This window comes from Salmo salar, chromosome 01 (genome assembly GCF_965601325.2).
Source record: "Salmo salar chromosome 01, fSalSal1, whole genome shotgun sequence".
NCBI classification, from domain to species: domain Eukaryota; kingdom Metazoa; phylum Chordata; class Actinopteri; order Salmoniformes; family Salmonidae; genus Salmo; species Salmo salar.
The window spans coordinates 95,845,489-95,872,870 of NC_138291.1; the positions used below are offsets into that span (position 1 = coordinate 95,845,489).

Sequence of the window (27,382 nt, forward strand, 5' to 3'; positions counted from 1 at the left end):
CTACATTTTAATTCCTACACCTGGAATATTAACCTAGTGATAATCAATATATTTGTGAGGCCTACTTCATACACACGTTTTATATCATTAAAATTATGATATCAAATAGACGAGCCAAATAAACATAAATCTACTTGATTCTAAAAATTAGGGCACTTTAGGACTCTGAGGAAATCAAAACCCGAGTGCGTCAGGTTAGTGTCCGTTTAAGATCGTCGCATCCTGCTTCCACTACCTGTCTGGCCTACAAGTTTGATAATACAATGTTATACAATGTTTTAGCAGTGAGAGACATTGTGACATTCTTGTGAGGGCGTAGGGTAGACTATTTCCTCAGCTTCACCATAAAACCTTACCATGTTGGTTTGTAGGCTCTTCAATTGTAGGCTATGTCGCCTAGTCTGGTTCTGCATCTCATGCGCTCCATACCGTGTCCATCCAATGCGTTTTCCCTAGCTACGAATAAAGACTGTAAATTAGCTATATCTCAGAATATGTAGGCAGATAAGGTTTAACATAACGATCAGAAAAAAAATATAACATATAATATAAAATCCCAGTGATGGGGCAGACATTTTGATCGAGAGACCTTTAGAAAATATGTACTTTTTCTCTAACACTAAACATACAAATATGTATTTTACAGTTATAAGGAAGGTGAAATCTTACAGTTAGTCGTTTTATAAATTGATTATACTATATTTACAAAAAAATAGAAGTCATTTCAAGCCTCATTCATGCCGTTTAGTTGAATAGGAAATACATCATCATGAGTACTTGAGTTTGGGTCCTAAAAAATGACTACACCTCCGCTTGTTTACAACTGTTTTTTACAAGAAAGGTGAGATTTGAACCTTTCTTGGAGTATGCTTTGGTTGTGTTTCAGATTATTTTGTTCCCAATAGATAATGAAATGGTAAATAATGTATTGTGACATTTTGAAGTGACTTTTTTTGTAAGTAGTAATATATGTTTCTAAACACTAATACATCATGTGGATGCTACCATGATTACGGATAGTCCTGAATGAATCGTGAATAAGGATGAGTGAGAAACTTAGAGTCACAAATATCATACCCCTGCAAAAATGCTAACCTCCCCTGTTATTGTAATGTTTAGATGTAATCACACCTCAAAACAAGATGGCAGACTGGACAGGCTGATTTATTTTAACAGTCAAGTTTAGTCAATGACAACAAGCTGATTTTTATTTACATTGATCACTTATCCTATATATATCAAATGATCATTTGTGTTTTACAATAGATATTTTAGAGAACTTACCAGTGATTAAATAGTTTTATAGTAAGAACAATATTGTGCTGCCAGTATATATGCTGATGTCAGATGGCAGTATGTATGTCAAGTGTATTATATGCCATAAGGCTGAGTAGTGGTGTGGACACGGTGTTTAAGTGCCAATCAGTTCACTGCCCGAGTTCCATGTTATTTGTAACCTCATGTAAATGTAGCCTATCAAATAGTGATATCCTTTGGTGCTTGTGTTCCTATCTACTTGTACACAGTGTGTGTGGCCAGTGTGCTGGTGGTCAAGGCAGATATCAAGGATTATGCCCTTGTGGGAGCTATTTGTGTTCCAGCTGTAGAGAGAGATTGTCCAGAATGAATTTGAACCCTTCCTGAAACACTATGGTTAGGCGGAGATTAAGTCGCCTCTTTAAAAACAGCAGAACCTGAAGTTTGTGATTAGACCTTTAATGATTGACCAACAGCAACAACGTAATGCATTCCCAATGAACAGATAAATGTTGATTTTAATTTCTTCACATTATTTAATTTAAAGCTTCATTACATGTACAGGTGTGTCACAACTGACATTCATGCAGACTGCAGTGATCATCACTTACATAACATTTACATTTGAATCATTTAGCAGACACTCGTATCTAGAACGACTTACAGCAAATTGGTAGGTGTCTAAACTCTCTCACTCTCCCATTCTGAAAAGCAGGGTGGGTCTACAATAATCCCATGCTATTTATGTGCAACATGCAGTCCTTCCCAGCTGGCTTCGTTTTACCCAGAGGCACCCCATGATAATGGCTTCCTCTACGGCACCCCGCTGACCCAGGGAGAGAGTATGATAGAAGTACAGAGTACAGACTCATCAACTAGGGGCCCCATATAGCACCCTATTCCCTACATAGTGCACTACTTTTGACCGTAGCCAGGCTGAGGAATAGGGTGCCATTTGGGACACAGACACTGTGTCATGAGGATCTAGTTTAAAACTTAACTCAGTTGAAATATGATTCTGCACTAAAACATGTGAAACATATTTGAAGCATGAATTGCATAAAGGATATTTCTGGGCACAGTATGGAACCTGTAACTGTGTAAGGATAAGGGTAAAACATCTCTCCATTTCTCTTTCCATTTCAGATCACAGTGACTAACAAACAGAGCTATGACACATTCAGAGGCAGACTGTTCATAATGATTGGCCCTCCAGGTATTTGTATTTATTATGGATCCCCATTAGTTCCTGCCAGGGCAGCAGCTACTCTTCCAGCAGATACTCTTCCAGCAGATACTCTTCCAGGGGTGAAGGCAGTTATACAATGAAGGCAGTTATACAATTTTAAAAACATTACAATATATTCATAACAGATTTCACAACACACTAAGTGTGTGCCCTCAGGCCCCTACTCCAGTACCACTTAGCTACATCCCAAAATCCATGTGTACGTGTGTGTATAGTGCGTATGTTATCGTGTGTGTATGCGCCTATGTTTGTGTTGCTTCACAGTCCCCACTGTTCCATAAGGTGTATTTTTATGTTTTTTAAAATCTGATTCTACTGCTTGCATTAGTTACTTGATGTGGAATAGAGTTCCATGTAGTCATACTGTGCGCCTCCCATATTCTGTTCTGGACATGGGGTGTGTGAAGAGACCTCTGGTGGTATGTCTTGTGGGGTATGCATGGGTGTCTGAGCTGTGTGCTAGTCGTTTAAACAGACAGCTAGGTGTTTTCAACTTATTTCCCTCATTAAAATGCAAATCAATTTATAACATTTTTGACATGCATTTTTCTGGATTTTTTGTTGTTGTTGTTATTCTGTCTCGCACTGTTCAAATAAACCTACCATTAAAATGATAGACTGATCATTTCTTTGTCAGTGGGCAAACGTACAAAATCAGCAGGGGATCAAATACTTTTTCCCCTCACTGTATGTGCACACTGCCACCAAAATGAGGTGGAAACTGAGCTGCACTTCCTAATCTCATGCCCTATGTATGACCATATTAGAGACACATATTTCCCTCAGATTACACAGATCCAAAGAATTAGAAAACAAACCCAATTTTGAAAAACTCCCATATCTACTGGGTGAAATACCACAGTGTGCCATCACAGCAGCAAGATGTGTGACCTGTTGCAACCAGATAAGGGCAAACAGTGAAGAACAAACTACATTGTAAATACAACCCATATTTATGTTTATTTATTTCCCCTATTTGCACATCGTTACAAAACTGTATATAGACATAATGACATGTTAAGATGTGTTTCCCATGCCAATAAAGCCATTAAATTGGAGAGAGAGAGAGAGAGAAAGACAAAGTGAGAAAGAGAGAAAAAGAGAAAGGAGAGAGGAAGACAGGAAGAGAGAGCACAATATTCCACTTGGATTATGATATTTGGTCTATACCACCACCTAGTGGATCAACTTCAAAGTGTACCACTAAATTCCAAGTCAGGTATACAGTGCATTCAGACCCCTTGACTTTTTTCACATTTTGCTACGTTAATCCTTATTCTAAAATGGATTAAATATATTTTCCCTCGTCAATCTACACACAATACCCCATTATAACAAAGTAAAAACTTGCACATTTATTTAAAATAAATACAACTGAAAATCACATTTACATAATTATTCAGACCCTTTACTCAGTACTTTGTTGAAACACCTTTGGCAGTGATTACAGGCTCGAGTCTTCTTGGGTATGATGCTACAAGCTTGGCTCACCTGTATTTCAGGAGTTTCTCCCATTCTTCTCTGCAGATCCTCTCAAGCTCTGTCACGTTGGATGAGGAGGGTTGCTACACAGCTATTTTCAGGTCTCTCCAGAGATATTCGATTGGGTTCAAGTCCAGACTCTGGCTGAGCCACTCAAGGACATTCAAGACTTGTCCCGAAGCCACTCCTGCGTTGTCTTGGCAGTGTGCTTAGGGTCGTTGTCCTGTTGGAAGGTGAACCTTTGCCCAGTCTATGGTCCTGAGATCTCTTGAGCAGGTTTTCATCAAGGATCTCTCTGTACTTTGTGCCATTCATCTTTCCCTAAACCCTGACTAGTCTTCCAGTTCCTGCCGCTGAAAAACAAAAACAAAGCATGATGCTGCCACCACCATGCTTCAACATAGGGATGGTGCCAGGTTTCCTCCAGACGTGAAGCTTGCCATTCAGTGACGCTTGCCAAAGAGTTCAATCTTGGTTTCATCAGACCAGAGAATATTGTTTCTCATGGTCTGAGAGTCTTTAGATGCCTTTTGGAAAACTCCAAACTGGCTGTCCTGTGCCTTTTACTGAGGAGTGACTTCCGTCTGGCCACTACCATAACGGCCTGATTGGTGGAGTGCTGCAGAGATGGTTGTCCTTCTGGAAGGTTCTCCCATCTCCACAGAGGAACTCTGGAGCTCTGTCAGAGTGACCATTGGGTTCTTTGTCATCTCCCTGACAAAGGCCCTTCTTCCCTGATTCCTTAGTTTGGCTGGGCGGCCAGCTCTAGGATGAGTCTCGGTGGTTCCAAATTTCTTCCATTTAAGAATGATGGAGGCCACTGTGTCCTTGGGGACCTTCAATGCTGCAGAAATATATTGGTACCCTTCCCCAAATCTGTGCCAATCCTGTCTTTGAGCTCTACGGACAATTCCTTCAACCTCATGGCTTGGTTTTTGCTCTGACATGCTTTGTCAACTGGGGGACCTTATATAGACAGGTGTGTGCTTTCCAAATTATTTCCAATCAATTGAATTTACCACAGGTGGACTGCAATCAAGTTGTAGAAACATCTCAAGAATGATCAATGGAAACAGTATGCACCTGAGCTCAATTTCGAGTCTCATAGCAAATGGTTTGAATACTTATGTAAATAAGGTGTTTCTGTTTTTCATTTTATTATACATTTTCAAACATTTGTAAAAAACTGTTTTCGCTTTGCATTTATAGGGTATTGTGTGTAGATTGATGAGGAAAACATGTAATTTAATTCGCTATTCTATCTCACACGGTCACACACAGTATCTGCGCATGTGAATGCATTCGCTTCAGCGTGGTAGCCAGGGCACCAAAACAGCTGAGAGGTTGATCCTTGCACTTCAACATTCTTATGGGGGAATTAATCGCCATTTTATGCACTTTTCTCTCTATATGTATTCTGATGCAAGGAAACGATGAATAAGGTCATGCGAACCTGCCGGTTACAAGAGGGAAAATCATCTACTTCACTTTTTCCTATAGAAATAACACAATTCTCCATGCACTGTAATTTACAACTTGTTTAGAGCTATTGATAAGAGCTAGGTAAATGAGTAATCCGTTTGGATAAGGGAATTGTAAATATAAATGACCATTGTTTTTTAAAATCTATTTTACCTTATAATTGCTGGAGACAAATGTGAAACCAGTCATATGGCAGAAAAACTGAATCATATCAACATATCAACGTTCCCATTGTAAAGTTGATGAAATGCTGTGCCATTGTGTATAATTTAAATTGTACAGCCCTTTAACTTGCAGTGTTGGGCACTCTCGAATGTCTTAATTATAATCTACCCCCACGTTCTCCGTTTCCTGTTTCTATCATGTTAAATATTAGCCACTATCATTATCGACTGTCAGTAGACTTAATAACCACACATACTCAACTACCAACTACCAGTTCCCTTCAGATGGTGTAGCCTACATTATCATTCCATTTAATTACATTGTATTGTTAACCTTCATTTGCATCCTCTGTAAACGCCGTCACGGCCGTGTGGTTGTTGCTGAGGATCATTAGTAACACTTGATAATAAAAAATAAAAAAAGACATGTAGGCTAACTGAATGTTATAAAGCAGAGTGGAGACCAAGCCTTAACCGCTTGATCCCGACCCGACGAATGTCGTACTACTTGGCTGTCATCACTCAGTCCCATGGATAGTGCAGGCAATAGACCAGGGTATATCCTACTATTGTACACTATTCTCCCTCTTTATAATTCTTTTACACTTATCTTCCAACATTATTAACATGGGTTAAAGAACTGAATGTGGCGATTTTCAGAATGAATCGTTTTTTTCTCCTTTGGTGTGTAAAGGCTCTCCAGACCTGTTTTTTAAATGATTCATAAATACTTTCCTAAACCTTTTCTCATTGCTATTAAATTCAACCATAATGGTCAATTCTTAATTTGTTTTAGCAGGGAAAGCATTTTTTTTAACCATATCATTGGTAGGCATATAGCCTACATGTAGTGGTAGAATGTTTCTTAAATAATATATTCCATGTTTTTTTCTAACTAAAACCCCTAACCGACTCCATTATTGTTTTAATGGTAATCTCTATCACCAAATAGCCTGTGTAATAATTATGTAATTACCAAGTAATAACATTTGTCCAAAGATTTCTGATTAATTAGAGGAGCGCTGCCAATGACGTGCCTAGTACTTAACATACTACTATCAAAGAGAAGCAATTTAGGAACACAATAAAAAAAAGAAAAGCACAATAAATAGCCTACTAATTACAGGGTAACCACACAGAGGCATCATCGACTTTTATCCACTTCATCCACGTCGTCTTTAGGAAGATCTTTAGGAAGTAAAATAGCAGAATAAAAACTCCGCGTGTCATCTGCGCTTAATTTCCCCCCAAAAAAATACGTAAGATCTATAAAAGGACATTGTAAATTTAGTAGAATCGCATCCACATAATCCACACGTTTCAGCATGTCTTCTTTTTGTGACTGGATTTGTGGATGTGTAGCGCCAAGCCTGGTTTGGAGGATATCCTTCTGGAATGGAACTGGCCGGAAGTCTACTGCCTGAAACGAAAACACGTAGACCTGCAGTGGGTAGACCACAGACCCGTGTGAGGTAGACAGACAGTAGCCCTCACAGTAGCCTAGTCTAATTCAGAACTGTTCCACCGAAAACCTCCAGGGTTCAGTACAAGGCTACATTACTAATTCTAGGATCCCAACAAAACGGTGACAAGGCTCAGATGCTCCAATCAAAATGTGTGACTGGAGATGGTCATGTATATTATGGTCAACTCATATGTATTTTTGCAATTACTGTGTCATTGGAAATTAGGACCACTGGACATTTAGAAAATGATTTGTTTTTTTCAACCAAACCAACTAGAGTGTTTGTACTATGTTTTGTGCTGCTACAATGTTGTGTTGCTGCCATGTTGTGTTGCTAACATGCTCTGTTTTTATCTGTTGCTGCCATGCTGTGTTGTTGTCTTAGGTCTCTCTTTATGTAGTGTTGTGGTGTCTCTCTTGTCGAGATGTGTGTTTTGTCCTATATTTTTATTTTATTTTTAATCCCAGCCCCCATCCCCGCAGGGGGCCTTTTGCCTCCTGGAGGCCGTCATTGTAAATAAGAATGTGTTCTTAACTGACTTGCCTAGTTAAATGAAGGTTAAATAAATGTCACTTGTTATCCCAAATGCTCCTTACCAATGTGATCTATGTCCTACAAGTCCCACTCATCAGGGTTTGAGTCAGTTGTAATAACTAGGGCTACGTTGGTTAATGCCTCAATATTATGTTTCCCAAGAACGGGACCAACATTGGCTTCTTTGAAGTTATGTGTTTGACTATAAGCCTACAATATTAGATTTGAATGAAAGTTAAACTTTTATGTTATTTGGGAGATTATTTTATCAGTTGCCCAAAAATAAACTATAAAACATAACATTTTTATAATCAGCCACGGTCGCTGAGTTGTCTGTCGGTTTGATGTGAGCTGAATGGAGAAAACCAAGGGGACATGTCAAACATTGTGTAGACCACTTCACATGCTTTATTCAGCATCCAAATAATTAAAAACATCTTGATTTATTATACATGTACAACATCAGTACAGATTCTCTTTTTTCAAAACCATGAAAGTGTGTCTGCTTCTCAGATTTTGTAAAACTCTTCCTTTTTTAGAAACCTAAAAAGTCTTTCTTCAACAAACAAAACACAAACATCAGGAGGGTTTGAGTGGTGCTTTAGTGATGCAGTGATAGGGACAATCACAAGGGTAACATAGAGGGTGGACACAAACATCAGCTGGGGAAATGAAATACAACTAAAAACAAAACCACTTCCCTAAATCCACACCAGACACCATTGGCATGCATTATATCCACAGTAAAACATATTTCAGAACTGTTAATTAACCAACACTTGACAAAGAAAACAATTGTACTAGCCTGACAACAAGGAAGACAATGTGTTTATTTGTTAGCACCAAAGATTCGATGGTTGTTAGCTAATTATGACAGGAAAGGATTGCTCTAACAAACACCAATAACTGGACCTCATGAGTTGATATTATAGCACCTTTGACATTTGTTTTCTATCCAATAATATTCCTGTAGTGTAAAATCAGCCCTAGGGTTTGTGAAACATTTTGGGTAACATGGAGATCTTCTCTGAGGTAGCCATTAATGTATTCAAAATTAATGTGAATGTTCAGGTGTTTTTCTGTCATGAATTTAGAACAAGAAGACACTTCACTGTCGTTTTTAAGATTTATTTAATACCAGAAAATGGAGCATAGCATTTGTTGCTTTCATTGTCCTTCCGCAGTGGTAAAAAAACGGCAAAAAAGTCACCTGTATCTCATTGTGTTTCTCCATGGGGATTTTACACTTTATTTTACACTTCAATTATTTTCTTGTTGCCAGTGGAAACAAAGTATTCTTTTTTAAGTGTCCTTGATTGTTGTAGGTTTCGGTTGAAGTAGCAGTCCCCCAAATGTATTTTCTTCAGAATCAAAAACATGCAAACGACGTCTTCAGCAGAGTAGTTTTAAGCTCGTGGACCAGTGGCAGCCGAATTAGTTTGTAGGTAATGCATAGAAAATAGAATTAGAGATGACTGCTAGAAAAAACAAAACAATTTCATGTCCATATTTCTTTTTGATTTTATACGAAGCAGACAGGGCCAACTTCGACGCCAAACTCCTGATCAGGTGCACCAACGTCCATAGGAGCGATGTCAATGATGGGCAGGCGAGATGTTTTTGATGTCTTGTAGTCGATGACTGTCTTGCCCCATGTGCCAGTATGTGACTGTGGAGAGAGACAGAGAGAGCGAGAGAGCATAGGTCAGAATCAGAAACCAGTCCTAGTAAAGATGATTGATGACACACTAACCTCTATATAACCTCTGTTTTATTTAGTTACTTCATTCACCTTTAGTTTCATAACATGGATTTCACACAATTTTAAATTCAAAATGAGGACAGGAGAAGAAGAGAATAGAGGAAGGTAGAAGAAGAGAATAGAGGATAGTAGATGAAGAGAATAGAGGAGAGTAGAAGAAGAGAATAGAGGAGAGTAGAAGAGAATAGAGGAGAGTAGAAGAAGGGAATAGTAGAGAGTAGAAGAAGAGAATAGAGGACAGTAGAAGAAGAGAATAAAGGACAGTAGAAGAAGAGAATAGAGGAGAGTAGAAGAAGAGAATAGAGGACAGTAGAAGAAGAGAATAGTGGAGAGCAGAAGAAGAGAATAGAGGAGAGCAGAAGAAGAGAATAGAGGAGAGTAGAAGAAGAGAATAGAGGAGAGCAGAAGAGGACAATAGAGGAGAGTAGAAGAAGAGAATAGAGGAGAGCAGAAGAGGACAATAGAGGAGAGAAGAAGAAGAGAATAGAGGAGAGTAGAAGAGAATAGAGGAGAGTAGAAGAGAGGTAGAAGACATTAGAAGACAGTAAAAGACGAGAGTAGAAGAGAGAATAGAATAACAGACAGCAGAAGGGAGTTGAAAGATAAGAGAAAAGAGTAGAGGACAGTAAACGTGGACAGTAGTAGTAGGTGTCTCACCGTGCAGCCGTCCTCGCTCACGGTGTAGGTGAAGCGGCTGTTGCCCTCTGCTCTGATCTCGATCTCGTTGGATCCCTGGAGCAGCAGGGCCTTCTTCAGGTTGCCCGTGCCCTTGTCCATGTAGGCCACACTGTTCTTGCAGTGGTACGTGACATTCTGGGACGCCTCGTTGGACATCAGGCGCATGAAGGTCAGCTGGATGTTGACGTCCTCTGGGTTGGAGCCCTCGCTACCGTACTGGAACTGGAGAGTAGAGGGAGAGGAGGAGGAGGGGGGGGGGGGGGGGGGGGTTAGTATCATGAAGGCAGATTTGTAGTGAAGGCAGGTCACTAAAACTTGAGTCCAAGTCAAGACCCATGTCCCCAGTTATCCAAGTTTGAGTGTAAGTCTGAGTCATTTCTACCCGAGCTCTGATTGTAGTCCTTGCCACATGGTTACGCTGAATGGTCCTTACCTGGAAGCCGTTGTCCATAGACTCTGAGAACCAGATGTGCTTCTTCTCCCTGATGTTCTTGCTGGTATACCAGTTCTTCATGGGGACGGAGTCCTGGGATGGGTAGACGCAGGTCTCTCCAGTCTCCATGTTGCAGAAGACCTGGACAGCATCCAGAGGAGAACCCTGGTTGGGGTCCACCCAGTACTGGCCTGTGGGTTTAAGAGAGAACAGAATATAAGCCATCAAGGTGCTTCAGGTGACCATAGAGGTCCAATAAAGTAGAAGTTATTATATTGATAGAGTTATTAATGTAGGCTGCTAGCTCTTTGATGTTTCCTTTATAAATATTTAATCAAATAAATAATTCAATAATTCATTCATTCATTCAACCAACCAATCAATCAATCAATCAATCAATCAATCAATCAATCAACCAACCTTCCAACCAACCAAACAATCACTGATCACAGCATGCCTATATATATAACCACTGTTTGTCTGGGGCGTGCGCTGGACTGAGCCTGGAACTTACCGCTCTTCCACTCAGGGTGGCACATCCTGATGTCACGGCACATGCGGGCGGGGTTCTTCTGAGTTCCCTCAGGGCTGCGGATGTTCTCCACCTTCTGGCTGAGGCTCTTCAGGGTGGTGTCCACCTCCATGTCACGGTCGTTCATCATGTCAGGCTCATCAGCACGGTAGTGGTATCCTCCTCCTCCTCGCATGGGGTCAGGTCCCTTCTCCTGGTTGTAGATCGGTGCGACATGGAAGCCGCCACCAGCGGGACCTGGGGGTCCGGGCAGACCAGGAGAACCAGGAGCACCCTGGATAGGGAAGAAGAAGATAGAAATGGGTCAAATCTGGCATCAAAGGCTTGTGCTATGTGTGTGAGGATCTGTGTGTGTGCTTGTGCGTCTGCACGGTAAATGTGAAGGTCAGTGTGAGACTTACAGCAGGTCCCATCTCTCCGTTGCGACCACGGGGTCCGGGGGGTCCGATGGGTCCAGGCAGACCGTTCATGCCATCTTTACCAGTGGAGCCAGAAGAACCATGGGGTCCCTGTAGGACACAGAACAACAACTCCATTAGAAGTCATATACCTTTAACAGGAAAAGTCACTGCGCTCACCCATTATTTAACAATTAACAACTTGACCTCTCATCCTTCCTCAATGGCCTTCATCAGAAGTCCTATTCCTTCCATTCCAGCGACAACGTCACTAATAAATGACTAGATAGGATATCCCTGCGCAATCTGATGTGTGGAATCTTCTTGTTAAGGTTAAGAACACAACATCACATACAGGATCATTCTATGAACAATGTTATCCAACTGAAGACTGTTGTGGAGTCCAGGGCCAATGTTATCCAACTGAAGAGTGTTGTTTAGTGCAGGGCCAATGTTATCCAACTGAAGAGTGTTGTTTAGTGCAAGGCCAATGTTATCCAACTGAAGAGTGTTGTGGAGTGCAGGGCCAATGTTATCCAACTGAAGACTGTTGTGGAGGGCAGGGCCAATGTGTAACTTATATTACATTAACAACCATGTTCTATTGATGAACTGGGAGTCAGAGTCATACTCACTCGGGGTCCAGAAGGTCCGTTAAGTCCAGCAGGCCCAGACTCTCCAGGGGATCCCTGGAACCAGATACATCACATTAATCACACATTATATCACATTAATCACACATTATATCACATTAATCACACATTATATATGTTAAAGCAAAGAGAACAACAGATCTTCAACCCAGACACAATGTGCATGCTTCCTTAATGCCACAAATCAATAAAAACAACTTTAAAAGGGCAGTAAATTATTGTAAAGAGAAGCAGCTAACTGTAACAGCATGAGTTGTATGATATTGGAAGGCTGGTATACTCACAGCGGGTCCAGGAAGTCCGGGCATGCCGCTCAAACCTCTGTGTCCCTTGTGGCCTCTCTCTCCACCCTCTCCAGCCTCTCCCTTGTCTCCCCGAGCACCAGCAGGGCCCTACAGACACAGGTCAAAGGTCAAACATGTACTTACAATACATTAGGTTGAGGAGTATGGATGACAAAATGCTGACAGAAAACTTACAAGAGCCCCACGACCACCAGCAGGACCGTTAGGGCCAGCGGGACCAGCAGGACCCTGAGAGAGAGAGAGAGACAGAGAGAGAGAGAGAGAGAGAGAGAGAGAGAGAGAGAGAGAGAGAGAGAGAATCAAGGATAATAATGTGTGTATTCTACATTGATGGAACTCAGGGTATGTCAGGGTAACATTGATGGAACTCAGGGTATGTCAGGGTAACATTGATGTATCTCAGGGTATGTCAGGGTAACATTGATGAATCTTAGGGTATGTCAGGGTAACATTGTAAGCTAGTCCAACAAATGTTCAAAACGTAAAAACATATTCTAAGGCCTTCGGCCTGAAAGTGACAGAGATACTATAGTCGACCCCTAAATTGATGAGAAGAGGTACTTACAGACTCTCCACGGCTACCAGTCTTTCCAGAAGCACCAGCGGGACCGGGGGCACCGGGAGGTCCGGGAGCACCAGGGGAACCGGCATGACCATTCTCACCACGGTCACCCTGCAATGAACACACACACACACAGGAACAAAGAGCCATGAGGGTAACAGCACCAGTAATGGGGACAAGTGTTGGAGTTTCCTTCCTTACATTGTAAAGTGCTGGAAAAGAGCACCTGAAAGAGCTCTACATAAACCAACAGTAAGGGTTCTATTCAAAGGAGTCAAGCTGAAGTGTTACAGATTGCGCAATAGAAATGTATAGTAATTCCCATTTGAGCTGATATGTGCAGCATTTACCGTGAATGCTAAAGCGGGAACATTGCCTTTAAATTTCCATCACACTGTAGCGTTGAACATCATCGATGCGGAATGAATAGAGCCCTGAGTGTGTAATTTCAAGACAAATAGGCTGTTTCTATTATCCAGCAGCAATGTTGTTTACAACAACAGTGTCATGGAAGAGTAAGACATGGTTTGATAGTAGAGGCTTACCTTGGGACCGGGGGGTCCATCGCGACCGGCAACACCATCGTGACCAGTGGAACCCTCACGACCAGCCTCACCGGGTGCACCAGACAGGCCAGGGGGTCCCATGGGGCCAGGGGATCCACGCTCACCGACGGGGCCGCCAGGTCCCTGCTTACCAGGCTCCCCCTGAGAGAGGACAATGGACAGCTCAAGGGTTAAGACTCTTGAGATTTGGAAGTAGAGACAAAGAAAGCCATGAGAAAACTTAAGGATGAAGGATCTGATGGGCTTTTTGTGTGAAAAATAATGACGCTGATTTGAGTTGTGAGGTAACACTTTTGATAGAAGTTAAGAGTTAAATACATTTTTAGTCATTTGGCAGATGCTCTTATCCAGAGCGTCTTACAGGAGCAAATAGGTTGAAGTGCCTTGCTTTTGGTCTCCTGAGTGGCACAGGGGTCTAAGGCACTGTATTACAGTGCTAGAGGCGTCATTACAGACCCTGGTTCGTTCCCATGCTGTGTCACAACTGGCCGTGATCGGGAGTCCCATAGGGAGGCGAACAATTGGCCCATCATCGTCTGGGTTAGGGGAGCGTTTGGCTGGGGGGTAGGCTGCCATTGTAAATAAGAATTTGTTCTTAATTAACTGACTTGCCGAGTTAAATAAAAATTTTTTTTTTTAAAAGGACACATCAAAAGATTTTTCACCTAGTCAGCTCAGGGATTTGAACAAGCGACCTTTCGGTTACTGGCCCAACATTCTTAACCGCTAGGATACCTGCCGCCCTTACATAGCTACTTGATGACATTAAATAGTAATATGTCGAGTGAGATGGGGCTGCTGTTGATGGGAACACTCACAGCTTGTCCTGGAACTCCTGGGCTACCACTGGGTCCCCTTCCTCCTGGGCCCCCCACAATACCACGCTGTCCAGCAATACCTCCGGGTCCGGGGGTTCCAGGGGCTCCCTGGAGAAAAAGAACAGATCGAGGCAAAGATGACATATTCTTCAATGCAGCAGGGAGAACCAGAACAAGCCTTTATAAAGGGATTCATCACCATGGTTTAAACTTTACTACATGCATAAAGTTTATGTAGCATTACAAATTTGGATGTATTATTTTATATATTTGTATTATTTCAGGTTAATTATTTTGTTAAACATTCCATCTAGTTCTTTAAATTATATGTCTTTTTTCGTATTGTTGTTTTGTTTTGTAATGCTGGGAAACATCTAAACATATAATAATATAATTATAATATAACAGCCCTTCATCCCTTCGTCCTTAATGTGTTGCTCTGTTTACTACTTTGTTTATTGCTGTTGTTGTTGTTCATTTGTTTATTGTTGTTGTTTATATGTGTATTGTTGTTATTTGTTTATTGCTGTTGTTGTTTGCTTGTTTATTGTTGTTGTTGTTTATGTGTTTATTGCTCTGTACTTACCATTGGGCCATCATTACCCTTGGCTCCAGATGGTCCTGTGGGTCCTGGGGATCCGGCGGCTCCAGCCTCACCGGGGCGACCAGCGTGACCAGTTTCACCACGTCCACCCCTCTGTCCCTCTTTACCAGAGGGTCCGGGGGGGCCTGGGGGTCCGGGGGCTCCCTGAAAACATTTAGGAGATGAGGGTCATTTGTTTACAGCTATTTTTTGAAGTATTACAGTATGTGAGTTAAAGATTTTTAGCTGGAAAAGCCAAACTTGATATATTTCAGTGTGGATGAATGATAGATTGGTGATAGATGAAGTGCTACAAAGGTGACCTTACACTTCCACCAGGAGGGCCAACTCTTCCACCAGGACCAGGCATACCAGAAGCACCCTACGGACATGATCACACGCACGCACGCACACACACACACACACACACACACACAGGAATACAGAACAGCTTTCTTAAAAAAACATATTTTACATTTTTATTCAGTTAAAAGAAATTAAAACTAGTGTTGCTATGAATGATTTGAGGATTTGAGTTTAAAGTTCTTACAGGGGGCCCAGGGGCACCACGAGTTCCTTTAGTACCAGCATTACCAGCAGGACCCTGAGGACACAAACATTAGAGAGTTAGGCCATAAAAAAAATCTATAAAGGACACATGACAATAAATATATGTCCTGAACACTGATGGTCACATCACCTAGTCAGTCCTCAACACCTTCTCCTAATGGTGAGAGACCATTTCAACCGGTCACTGGATTACAGTACATTAAGGATATATAAGGGTGGCCTGTTAGCCAAAAGTAACTTGACCTGTATATCTGCAAACTATTACTGTATTGGTTGATTCAGGAACAAACAGCAAACAGCAAAATGTATATTTCTTTCTTTCTTCGAGATTTGAGATTTGAGCTTGTAGTTCAAACAAATCTGTAGGTTCAGGAGTTAAAGCTGATAGGACAGCCTCAGACAGCCATACCTGAGGTCCAGGAGCACCAACCGGTCCACCGGGCCCAGGAGCACCAGCATCACCCTTGGGGCCATTGTTACCAGCCTCTCCCTTGTTGCCAGGCTGACCATCAGCACCCTGAAGCAAGGAGGGAGAAGAAGAAAGGACGGGTCAGGGCTAGGTTATAGGATTCCACCTGGAAACAGAAATGTGACCAGCTTCAGAGTGTTCTGGACTGGACCAGACTGGGTGATGATGTTACTCACAGGGGGTCCAGCGAATCCAGCAGGTCCAGGGGCACCATGCTCACCACGCTCGCCCTGGAGGATTATGGATTATGGGTAGAAAACACATAGGGTCAGAGGTTGGGAATGAAAAAATGATACATAAACAAGCAGAATGTGCTTTGTTCAGTGATGAAGAGAAATGGCGTGCCATCAATGTGCTTTGTTCAGTGTGATGAAGAGAAATGGCGTACCATCAATGTGCTTTGTTCAGTGTGATGAAGAGAAATGGAGTGCCATCAATGTGTGCATTACACCGCTGTCATAAGCAGGTGAACATGTAGTATGTCATTGGAAGTTACTCACAGGGGAACCGCGACCTCCAGCGGGTCCAGGGGGGCCACCAAGACCACCCTCACCCTAACACAGAGAGAAAAAGAGGAGGGAGAGGAGGGGAGAGGAGGGAGAACAGGGAGAGGAGAAAGAGGAAGGGAGAAGTATCTCATATTTGAATGAAGATTACCAAAACAATCCTATATATCAAGGCTGTAGCTACACAGTAGTTGTTTCAACACATCAAGGCTGTAGCTACACAGTAGTTGTTTCAACACATCAAGGCTGTAGCTACACAGTAGTTGTTTCAACACATCAAGGCTGTAGCTACACAGTAGTTGTTTCAACACATCAAGGCTGTAGCTACACAGTAGTTGTTTCAACACATCAAGGCTGTAGCTACACAGTAGTTGTTTCAACATATGATATTGCACCGTTTACTGGGTAATCAAACTGTTTCAATCCAAACAGCTTTTTGCTCTTACCTTCTCTCCATGAGCACCAGTGGGTCCGGGGGGTCCGATGGGTCCAGTCATACCACGCATGCCGTCTTTTCCTGGGCCACCGTCGGCTCCCTTGGGGCCAGCATCACCTCGTTCTCCCTTGGCACCGGAGTTGCCACCTGAGCCACGCTCTCCGGGCATTCCTTGCAGACCTGGGGCTCCCATACCGCCAGGGGCACCAGCAGCTCCAGTCTCACCCTGGACAGAGATGGTAGACAGAGAAACATTAAACCAATAGAGATGGTAGACAGACACACATTAAACCTCCTATCGCATTGTACCAAAATAATATATTTACAAAAAGGAACAGAGATGGTAGACAGAGAGACACACACATTAAACCTCCTTTTGCTCTGTGCCAAAATAATATATGTACAAAAATATTTGTTGCGGTGCAAAAATAAATAAGAAAAGGACAAATTATATGATTGTATAGGGCCTAATGTAATTCTCAGTCCTAGGATCAACATAAGGACCAGCTGAATTATTTAATCAATAACGTAATCTGTATCTGTGTTCTCCAGTGTTCTCTTACCCGAGCACCATCGTTACCAGGAGAACCATTAGGTCCACGGGGTCCAGAGGGGCCAACAGAGCCGATGCCACCACGCTCACCTGGGAAACCTCTTTCACCCTTAGGACATAGAAAAAAGGGGAAGAGAGGAGGAGAGGAGAAGAGCGGAGGAGAGGAGGAGGAGAAGAGGGGAGGAGATGAGGGGAGGAGAGGAGAGGAGAGGAGAGGAGAGGAGGAGAAGAGGGGAGGAGACAAGGAGGAGAGGAGAAGAGCGGAGGAGAGGAGGATGAGAAGAGGGGAGGAGATGAGGGGAGGAGACAAGGAGAAAAGGGGAGGAGACGAAGAGGAGAAGGGGGAAGGAGAGGAGGAAGAGAAGAGAGGAGGAGGAGAAGAGGGGAGGAGAGGAGTGGAGGAGATGAGGAGGAGAAGAGGGGAGGAGACGAGGAGGAGAAGAGGGGAGGAGAGGAGGAAGAGAAGAGGGAGGAGAAGAGGAGAAGATCTGTGAACATCTTGTCTGTACTGCAACAGCTACTGAAGCAGGCAGCTTATAGACAGATCCGGGGGTTCAGATCCATCTGCTGTGATGCTGTACTTACTCTGGATCCACTGGGGCCGGGACCTCCAACCTCACCAGGCACACCCTGTGGAGCAACAGAGGAGAGGGGAGCAATCAACCAACCAATCAGTCAATCAATCAAATATATTTATAGCCCTTTTTACAGCAACAGTTTCCACATAATTAAATGTATCGCTAGATAGAGTCTGATTACACTTCAACAACTGCATTTGGGTAAAAACTTACTTTCCAGCAACTTACAGGGGTCTAATTGTTCGTCAATTCAATTCAACATGTCATGGAGGGCATAGAATTACATCTAGAACCTATAGGATCTCTGTGATGGGAGGGCACTACTTACCTGATCACCAGGCTTGCCAGGCTCACCAGTAGCTCCCTGAGTTCCAGGCAGACCCTATAGGGATGATGGGAGAGGTGTGGTTGTAACATTATTGGTTGCAATGTGAATATCTAGACAAGTAACGATAGCAGAGGTAAGAATTGTGGTTGATAACCTACCTGGAATCCGTTAGGACCAGCGGGGCCGCCCTCTCCTTTCTCTCCTTGACCTCCCTGGAACACAATGGTGTTTGGGTGGCTCATGAATGAATTTATACAGTATGTGTCTCAATGTTTCATTAAAAGGGACTGTACAGAATGCGTCAATGTACTGAAGATGTATGTGGCTAAATGTGCCATTCATTCTAAGAAGGAGATGTGTCAAAACTTACAGCAGGGCCTTGGGGTCCGGGAGCACCAGAGTCACCATCTTTGCCAGGGGCGCCCTAGAAACAAAAAGAGATCTATTACAAATCCAAGAATACACACAATGATCTATTGACACAGACTTGAGATAAGTTGATTTAACGTGGACAAGTAAAAAAATGTTGATACAGCATACTGTGTGTTACAGTTTGAATGATTGATCCTATCTGTTTCAGGTTTTAGTATAGCTTCACTTACAACACCCCCAACAGCTCCGGCTTCTCCTCTCTCACCGGGCTTGCCGCTGTCACCCTGTAGGGAAGAGACAGACAATGATTACTCTTACTGTACATTCATATTCTACTCAGTCAGAAACACCCTGAATACACCACCCCTAACATTCATTTACATGTGTTCAGTATATGAACTAGACCGACTGTGGAGTGGTGAAAATAATACATTTGTAACCACCATTTAGGAATGAAATGAATGCTTTTGTTTATTTTTTTGTATGTTTGTTTGTTTACTCACAGCAGGTCCTTTGGGTCCGGGGAATCCCATAACTCCAGGCTGACCTCTGGCTCCAGAGGAGCCTGGGGGTCCGGAGCGACCATCGTTTCCAGTGATACCCTACAGGAGAGGAGGATCACACAGGCTATCAAAGGGTATGGTGCTCACTTGACTGAACCAACACAATTATTGTTCTACTTTCTACTTTAGACCAAGGAACGTGGAGGTCAAAACATGTTAAATCCTCTCGATAATGTCCTCTTGCCAATATAGTTTATTATATACATAGTAATAATATTGTAATTAGGTATGCATTGAGTTTATGGTGAATAGATCAGTAATACTTACAGCAGGGCCAACTTTCCCATCAGGGCCAGGGCTGCCAGGGCTACCAGTCATACCCTACAGCAAGCAAGGAGAGAAGAGCACACATTAGATAAAACCAAACCAAAGTTTATTGGTCACGTACAGATTTTAGCAAATGTTATAGCGGGTGTTTTAGCTGTTGTTAAAGTGGGTGTAATAGCGGGTGTTATAGCTGTTGTTAAAGTGGGTGTAATAGCGGGTGTTATAGCTGTTGTTAAAGTGGGTGTAATAGCGGGTGTTATAGCTGTTGTTAAAGTGGGTGTAATAGCGGGTGTTATAGCTGTTGTTAAAGTGGGTGTAATAGCGGGTGTTATAGCTGTTGTTAAAGTGGGTGTAATAGCGGGTGTTATAGCTGTTGTTAAAGTGGGTGTAATAGCGGGTGTTATAGCTGTTGTTAAAGTGGGTGTAATAGCGGGTGTTATAGCTGTTGTTAAAGTGGGTGTAATAGCGGGTGTTATAGCTGTTGTTAAAGTGGGTGTAATCGCGGGTGTTATAGCTGTTGTTAAAGTGGGTGTAATAGCGGGTGTTATAGCAGGTGCAGCTAAATGATCAAAAACTAGAAACAGCGAGAGAGTAAGAAAGAGAGAGTGAGAGAAAGAGAGAGTGAGTGAAAGAGAGAGTGATATATATATATATATATATATATATATATAGAGAGAGAGAGAGAGAGAGAGAGAGAGAGAGAGAGAGAGAGAGAGAGATGTGAACAGGTGACACTCACCTTGGATCCAGGCATGCCAGGCTCCCCGGGGCGACCAGCCTCACCAGTGGCACCTTGGGCTCCCATTGGTCCATTGGCTCCACGCTCACCAGGGCCACCCTATCACATGAGAAGGTTAATTGGTGATGTCTGTGTCAAGTTTTGATAGGTAAGCATTCTGGTCAGCTTCAGGGCTTAGAGATGAAATAGTGCTCTGTGAGGGTAACCAAGCCACCAGGACACATTCAGTGAGCATATTTGAAGCTACAATCTGCAGTTGTTACATCCATTTTTGGATTTATAAATGAATGATATATACCCATTGATTCTTGAAGAATATAACTTGCCTCATGCTCTTAGTTCAACAGAACGCAAAAATGTTAACAAACACTGTATAGCCTCAAAACATTGTTAAAACTATGATTTAATGTCATGGATAGTCAGCCTATGCATCCATGTCTATGAATTTGAAAGTGGTTATATTTCTCCAGGCCCATCCTTTAACTTTTTACCATAACAGTGGCTGTGTGCCGGCTTTGTTGTTGTTTCAATTAAGGATTCTAGCTTCAAGGATAAGGATGTTTTTGCTTATCGGCTGAATTTAATTTGGTTCAATACAATGTTCTGCTTTGAAGCTTCCAATGCCTCTTGATTTCATGTATGGCCTAACATGGTCTAAACACCAGGCGTCATGTTTCTTCACATGGACTTTATAGTTTACTGTTCAACTATTACTATTACTGTCATTATTATTATTATTATTACTATTATTATATTGGACAATTGACTCACCTTGCCACCGGCAGCTCCATCAGAGCCGGGGAAACCACGCATACCAGGCATACCCTGTTGGAAGAAACAGGACCGACACACTGTATTACACAGTGGACCATGGAACAGGTACACCACATCACAAAGTCAAGGCTTGACTGACGTTCAGTGTCCCCTGGGAATGAAAGGTATTCTATGGACATGGTCTAGTATAGACTGGTGACTGAGGCTCTGGTGGTTGGTTGTTGCTTTTTCATATTCCAAAATCTATATGGTCATTTACTGGAATCATATGGAGATAACAAAACACAACTTTAAAACAAATCTGTCTGTGAAGGGACATCGTTCTTATGAGTAGGGGCACATCAGAGAAGGGGTATCTGGTAACATACACGCTCCCCAGGGGGTCCAACACCACCAGCTCCACCAGGCTCACCACGGGCACCTCTCTTTCCCTCCTCCCCAGATGGGCCAGGGGGGCCGCCAGGACCAGAGGAACCCTGGTTTGAAAAAGAGGAGGAAGGGATAGAGGGGTCAGACATCAGACCTGTAGTAAACTCCCCTGTCTAACAATACCTTCAGAAGAAACAGGTGTCTATCCCTGGGTTAGAGACCTGTAGTAAACTCCCCTGTCTAACAATACCTTCAGAAGAAACAGGTGTCTATCCCTGGGTTAGAGACCTGTAGTAAACTCCCCTGTCTAACAATACCTTCAGAAGAAACAGGTGTCTATCCCTGGGTTAGAGACCTGTAGTAAACTCCCCTGTCTAACAATACCTTCAGAAGAAACAGGTGTCTATCCCTGGGTTAGAGACCTGTAGTAAACTCCCCTGTCTAACAATACCTTCAGAAGAAACAGGTGTCTATCCCTGGGTTAGAGACCTGTAGTAAACTCCCCTGTCTAACAATACCTTCAGAAGAAACAGGTGTCTATCCCTGGGTTAGAGACCTGTGGTCCGGTTTCCCAGACACAGATTAAGCATAATCCTGGACAAAAAACCTATGTCATTGGAGATTCTCCAGTGAACATGCTTTTCGGCCCACAACTGGGCTTGCTTAATCTGTGTCCCGGAAATCAGCACTAAATGTTTTGAGACATGGTCAGCTGCTTGTTAAATAAATATTTCCATAGGTTATATATAAGGGCGGTCCAACTTACAGGCTCTCCCTTTACACCGGGCTCTCCCTTGGAGCCTGGGGCTCCTTGCTCACCCTGTAGGGAAATCAAACAAATCACATCAGCACTGGAGGTTGGTGGCACCTTAATTGGGGAGGATGGGCTCATGGTAATGGCTGGAGCGGAATAGGTGGAATGGTATGAAATACATCAAACATGGTTTCCATGTGTTTGATGCCATTCCTTTTGCTCCATTCCAGCCATTATTATGAGCTGTCCTCCCCTCAGCAGCCTCCACAGCACATCAGGTAACACTCACCACTAATTCCTGGGCTATGTTACACATCACAAAATGGAGTGTAGTGCTGCAAACGTTTAATTGTTTTATACATCCATAGATATGGATTAAATGACTGTGTTCTATTGAATTCTGTGTAGTATTAATTTACAAAGCAATCCTCACCACCACTGCTTGATCAAAACAGCCCAAGCACATCACAAAATGGACTAGTGCTGCAAACTTATACATGAAATGCTATTTGATCAATTTACTAAATAGTGATCGTAACAGTGGTACTCACATGGTTACCCTTGGGGCCGGGGCCACCACCAGCTCCGGGAGGTCCAGCGGGGCCACGGGATCCTGGGAAACCAGGAGCACCAGAGATACCAACAGCACCCTATGGGATGGACAAGAGAACACACGTTAATGCACCAACACCCGTATGCATGCACATACTACAGTCTTAATGGCGTTCCACATACTACAGTCTTAATGGCGTTCCACATACTACAGTCTTAATGGCGTTCCACATACTACAGTCTTAATGGCGTTCCACATACTACAGTCTTAATGGCGTTCCACATACTACAGTCTTAATGGCGTTCCACATACTACAGTCTTAATGGCGTTCCACATACTACAGTCTTAATGGCGTTCCACATACTACAGTCTTAATGGCGTTCCACATACTACAGTCTTAATGGCGTTCCACATACTACAGTCTTAATGGCATTCCACATACTACAGTCTTAATGGCTTTGCATAGAAGCATCTGCTAAATGGCATTTATTATCATTAGTATATTACGTATATAGTATTACCAGTGTTCATTTGAACATAATCAATCATAGACCATCAGTTAGATGTATCCACAAGGCTCATACTTACAGTGGCACCCTTGCCTCCTGATTGGCCATCACTTCCGGGGGCACCCTGTTTGGTTAAAGGAAAAGAGCGGGAAAGAGAGGGGGGGGACATTATATTACAGTAAACTTCAGGGGTCAGAGGTTAAACGGTGCACTACGAGGGTAAACATAAGCATATACACATATATAAGGATAAGGACCTATATAAAGATAAGGACCTATATAAAGATAATGATCTATAAGCATATATAAGATAAGGACTTACAATCACAAGCAACCAGGACAAATAATAATATAAGCATTTAAGGGCAACCATGCACAACAGTACTCACAGAGGGTCCAGCAGCACCAGCGGGTCCAGGGTTACCGGGCTCTCCACGAGATCCTTGGGGTCCGTCTGAGCCACGGCCTCCCTGAGGACCGGTCTCTCCCTAAAGGGGGCAGCAGAGAGGACATTAGGAGGGTGTAGGAGGGTGCTGGATGTTCACATTCTTTGAAACTGATGTTATCATCTCTCTGTGTGTGTGTGAGGGGGGAGATTTTGTGTGTGTGTGTGTGTGTGTGTGTGTGTGTGTGTGTGTGTGTGTGTGTGTGTGTGTGTAGGAATATAATTAATCATTGTTTGTTTTTATGTGTTATGTTTATATTATTCCTGTTGAGTACGATTTCATCTTTTCACTCCTCTCACTGTTTCCTCTCTAATAGAGGTCTGTACATTACAGTAGTCTCTCACTGTTTCCTCTCTAATAGAGGTCTGTACATTACAGTAGTCTCTCACTGTTTCCTCTCTAATAGAGGTCTGTACATTACAGTAGTCTCTCACTGTTTCCTCTCTAATAGAGGTCTGTACATTACAGTAGTCTCTCACTGTTTCCTCTCTAATAGAGGTCTGTAGATTACAGTAGTCTCTCACTGTTTCCTCTCTAATAGAGGTCTGTAGATTACAGTAGTCTACAGTAAAGGGACAGGACGGAGGTGTTCCACGAGGTCATCATATGCCATCTGGTGGCCACTACCTGTATCAGATCAGGTTCTCAATCTGTGTCCCAATTCTCTACCCTTCTGCCCTAAGTCTGCACTTGTTCACTTCCCTTCATGGATTTGAGAGGAAAGGACTGGTGTAAGAAATATGGGTGAAACTGGCTCTATCCAATGCTATCCAATGGATAGAGAATTTGGAAGCAACAAGTGGATTAGGTTTAGGGGTAGGGGTTTGGGGTGGGGGGCTATGACATACCTTAGCTCCAGCACCTCCGGGGAATCCAGGGGAACCAGATGGGCCAGTGGGTCCCTGAAGAGATCAAATAAACATTATTTAACTAACATAGTCAGGACTAACACATGGCGCTGAGCGCTGTACTCTGACTTGCTACGACAGGTAGGATTAGTCACCAGTAATAAAGATACTTACAGGGGATCCAGCAGGACCAGAGTTGCCATCATTACCACGGCCACCCTATAGAAAGAGGGTATTACACTGTTATGACCATTCTTTAATAAATATTCCAAAAGCCAGACATGGGCATGAACATCTTTAGGAGTACTGCAGCAATAGTTTATACTATATGACAACAAGTCACTGACTTTTCTGTGCCATTCTAGATAGTGTTTATGGTATTGCTGCTATTCAGTAAAAATACATGTTTTGTCATACCCGTGGTATATGGTCTGATATACCACGGCTGTCAGCCAATCAGCATTCAGGGCTCGAACCACCCAGTTTATAATTACATTCAATTCATAAATTCAATCAACCAACCAATCAACCGACCAACCAATCAATCAATCTCTCAAACGAACAGTGAAGGTTGTGCTGTGCAGTACTTACAGAAGGTCCAGCGGGTCCGGGGCGGCCTCTCTCACCAGGAAGACCACGAGCACCCTAGGAAGAAGAATAGTGGAAGGAAGCAGAGGGAGGAAGAGAGGGAGGAAGCAAAGGGAGGAAGCAGAGAGAGGAAGAGAGGGAGGAAGAGAGGGAGGTAGCAGAGAGAGGAAGAGAGGGAGGAAGAGAGGGAGGAAGAGAGGGAGGAAGCAAAGGGAGGAAGCAGAGAGAGGAAGAGAGGGAGGAAGCAGAGGGATGAAGAGAGGGAGGAAGAGAGGGAGGAAGCAGATGGAGGAAGAGAGGGAGGAAGCAGAGGGAGGAAGCAGAGGGAGGAAGAGAGGGAAGAAGCAAAGGGAGGAAGAGAGGGAGGAAGCAGAGGGAGGAAGAGAGGGAGGAAGAGAGGAAGGAAGCAGATGGAGGAAGAGAGGGAGGAAGAGAGGGAGTTCAGTAACACTAGAGAGTACAGTAATGACTAGACAATGTCAGTGGCTTGCTACTTTTACCTGACCGTAACAATTTGTTCAGAAAACATTATTTAGTAATTACTACTACTGGAAGGCAGGTTGATGTCATTAAAGTTCCTAAGAGTTAATGGCCTCCGATATGTTTACTGAGACGAGAGCATTACTCAAATCAAATCAAAGTGTATTTATCATATGCACAGGATACTCACCATAGCACCGGGGTTACCGCTGGATCCAGGGGCACCACCCTCTCCCTGTGGTCAGAGGGAACAGATGAGTTCTCCAGAACAGATAACGATAGATGTACATTGTGATAGATATCATTAGATTGACCTCTAACCTTAGGGCCGGCTGGGCCACTGTCTCCCTTGGCACCATCCATTCCATTGAAACCCTGAGAAGGAAATCAAAGAGCATTTTTTAGGTTAAGTGCCATTCTGTATGATTAGGAGTTTAATGTAGGAATGTAGTAGTGTCATGGCTGTCATATCATCATGGGAGTAGGGTGAAGTAGCCCCTAGTCGCTGTTCTTGGATCAGTTATACATTTCCACTACAAATGGTTAGGGATAGGATTTCGGGAGGCAGCTGATCCTAGATCTGTACATAGGGGAAACTTCACCCTGGAGCATCCTCATGTCACTCCTCCTATTACTCACTCTGTGTCCCTTGATGCCGGGGAGGCCAGGAGTTCCAGGGGTTCCACGAGCACCCTGTAGGGCAGAAGAAGGAATGATGTGGACAGGTCGTCATAACAGACAAAAACCATACAGTCTTTATTCTTCATGTACTGTATGTCTTTTCAGTGCTGCAACTAACTTGATTTGGATTAGTGGTTATTTACTTTAATGTCCATATATTACAATGGTTCTAATTCAACTTTAAATCCCACCCTGTAGATACTCTACTTTAAAATCCAACCCTGTAGATACTCTACTTTAAATCCAACCCTGTAGATACTCTACTTTAAATCCAACCCTGTAGATACTCTACTTTAAATCCCACCCTGTAGATACTCTACTTTAAATCCCACCCTGTAGATACTCTACTTTAAATCCAACCCTGTAGATACTCTACTTTAAATCCCACCCTGTAGATACTCTACTTTAAATCCCACCCTGTAGATACTCTACTTTAAATCCCACCCTGTAGACACTCTACTTTAAATCCCACCCTGTAGACACTCTACTTTAAATCTCACCCTGTAGATACTCTACTGATATTTGGGCTGCATCTAAAATAGCACCCTATTCACTTTATAGTGCACTACTTTTGACCAGAGCCCTGTGGGCACTACATATGGATTAGGGAGCCATTTGGAAGGCATGCTTGGTATCAGAGCCAGGTCTGTTTGGATAGGAGCATTTGACCCTTGATCTATAGGGTTAGAGGACCACTCACCTGAGGGCCAGCGGAGCCACGCTCACCGGGGCGACCAGACCTGCCAGGCTCACCCTGCAGAGGAGAGAGGAGAGCGAGGTTGATGGAGAGACAGAGAGGTCCTCTCACTGTGAACAATGCTGTGGCAAACAGTGACAATAATGTGCCATAAAAAAATGCATAAAAAAGTGATGAATAAATTGCAAATATTATGATTAAATTACATATATATACAGTACCAGTCAAAGGTTTGGACACACCAACTCATTCAAGGGTTTTTGTTATTTTTACAATTTTCTTCATTATAGAATAATAGTGAAGACATCACAACTACGTAATAACACGTATGGAATCATGTAGTAACCAAAAAGTGTTAAACAAATCAAAATATATTTA

At 42.9% G+C, this 27,382-nt stretch overlaps 1 protein-coding gene across 1 annotated transcript in view; it reads right to left on the reverse strand.

Moving 5' to 3' along the window:
• Positions 1-8,019: 8,019 nt before the first annotated feature.
• Positions 8,020-27,382, reverse strand: part of LOC106610502 (uncharacterized) — a 29,463-nt gene continuing 10,100 nt past the window's right edge. Inside the window, exons 10-49 of the mRNA XM_014209886.3 lie at positions 27,008-27,061; positions 26,266-26,319; positions 25,948-26,001; positions 25,817-25,861; positions 25,150-25,203; positions 24,733-24,777; positions 24,559-24,612; positions 23,654-23,752; positions 23,344-23,388; positions 22,754-22,852; positions 22,215-22,268; positions 21,448-21,555; positions 21,077-21,130; positions 20,306-20,404; positions 19,567-19,620; positions 19,240-19,338; positions 18,967-19,020; positions 18,735-18,788; positions 18,523-18,576; positions 18,365-18,418; positions 18,044-18,088; positions 17,469-17,567; positions 16,916-17,131; positions 16,464-16,517; positions 16,140-16,193; positions 15,904-16,011; positions 15,475-15,528; positions 15,253-15,306; positions 14,928-15,089; positions 14,342-14,449; positions 13,503-13,664; positions 12,961-13,068; positions 12,570-12,623; positions 12,375-12,482; positions 12,073-12,126; positions 11,441-11,548; positions 11,022-11,313; positions 10,508-10,698; positions 10,054-10,296; positions 8,020-9,303 (exon numbers count right to left, since the gene is read on the reverse strand). Of these exons, the coding sequence (XP_014065361.1) occupies positions 9,157-9,303; positions 10,054-10,296; positions 10,508-10,698; positions 11,022-11,313; positions 11,441-11,548; positions 12,073-12,126; positions 12,375-12,482; positions 12,570-12,623; positions 12,961-13,068; positions 13,503-13,664; positions 14,342-14,449; positions 14,928-15,089; positions 15,253-15,306; positions 15,475-15,528; positions 15,904-16,011; positions 16,140-16,193; positions 16,464-16,517; positions 16,916-17,131; positions 17,469-17,567; positions 18,044-18,088; positions 18,365-18,418; positions 18,523-18,576; positions 18,735-18,788; positions 18,967-19,020; positions 19,240-19,338; positions 19,567-19,620; positions 20,306-20,404; positions 21,077-21,130; positions 21,448-21,555; positions 22,215-22,268; positions 22,754-22,852; positions 23,344-23,388; positions 23,654-23,752; positions 24,559-24,612; positions 24,733-24,777; positions 25,150-25,203; positions 25,817-25,861; positions 25,948-26,001; positions 26,266-26,319; positions 27,008-27,061 (3,708 nt within the window). The 3' untranslated portion in view covers positions 8,020-9,156. The remainder of the gene's footprint in view (positions 9,304-10,053; positions 10,297-10,507; positions 10,699-11,021; positions 11,314-11,440; positions 11,549-12,072; positions 12,127-12,374; positions 12,483-12,569; positions 12,624-12,960; positions 13,069-13,502; positions 13,665-14,341; positions 14,450-14,927; positions 15,090-15,252; positions 15,307-15,474; positions 15,529-15,903; positions 16,012-16,139; positions 16,194-16,463; positions 16,518-16,915; positions 17,132-17,468; positions 17,568-18,043; positions 18,089-18,364; positions 18,419-18,522; positions 18,577-18,734; positions 18,789-18,966; positions 19,021-19,239; positions 19,339-19,566; positions 19,621-20,305; positions 20,405-21,076; positions 21,131-21,447; positions 21,556-22,214; positions 22,269-22,753; positions 22,853-23,343; positions 23,389-23,653; positions 23,753-24,558; positions 24,613-24,732; positions 24,778-25,149; positions 25,204-25,816; positions 25,862-25,947; positions 26,002-26,265; positions 26,320-27,007; positions 27,062-27,382) is intronic.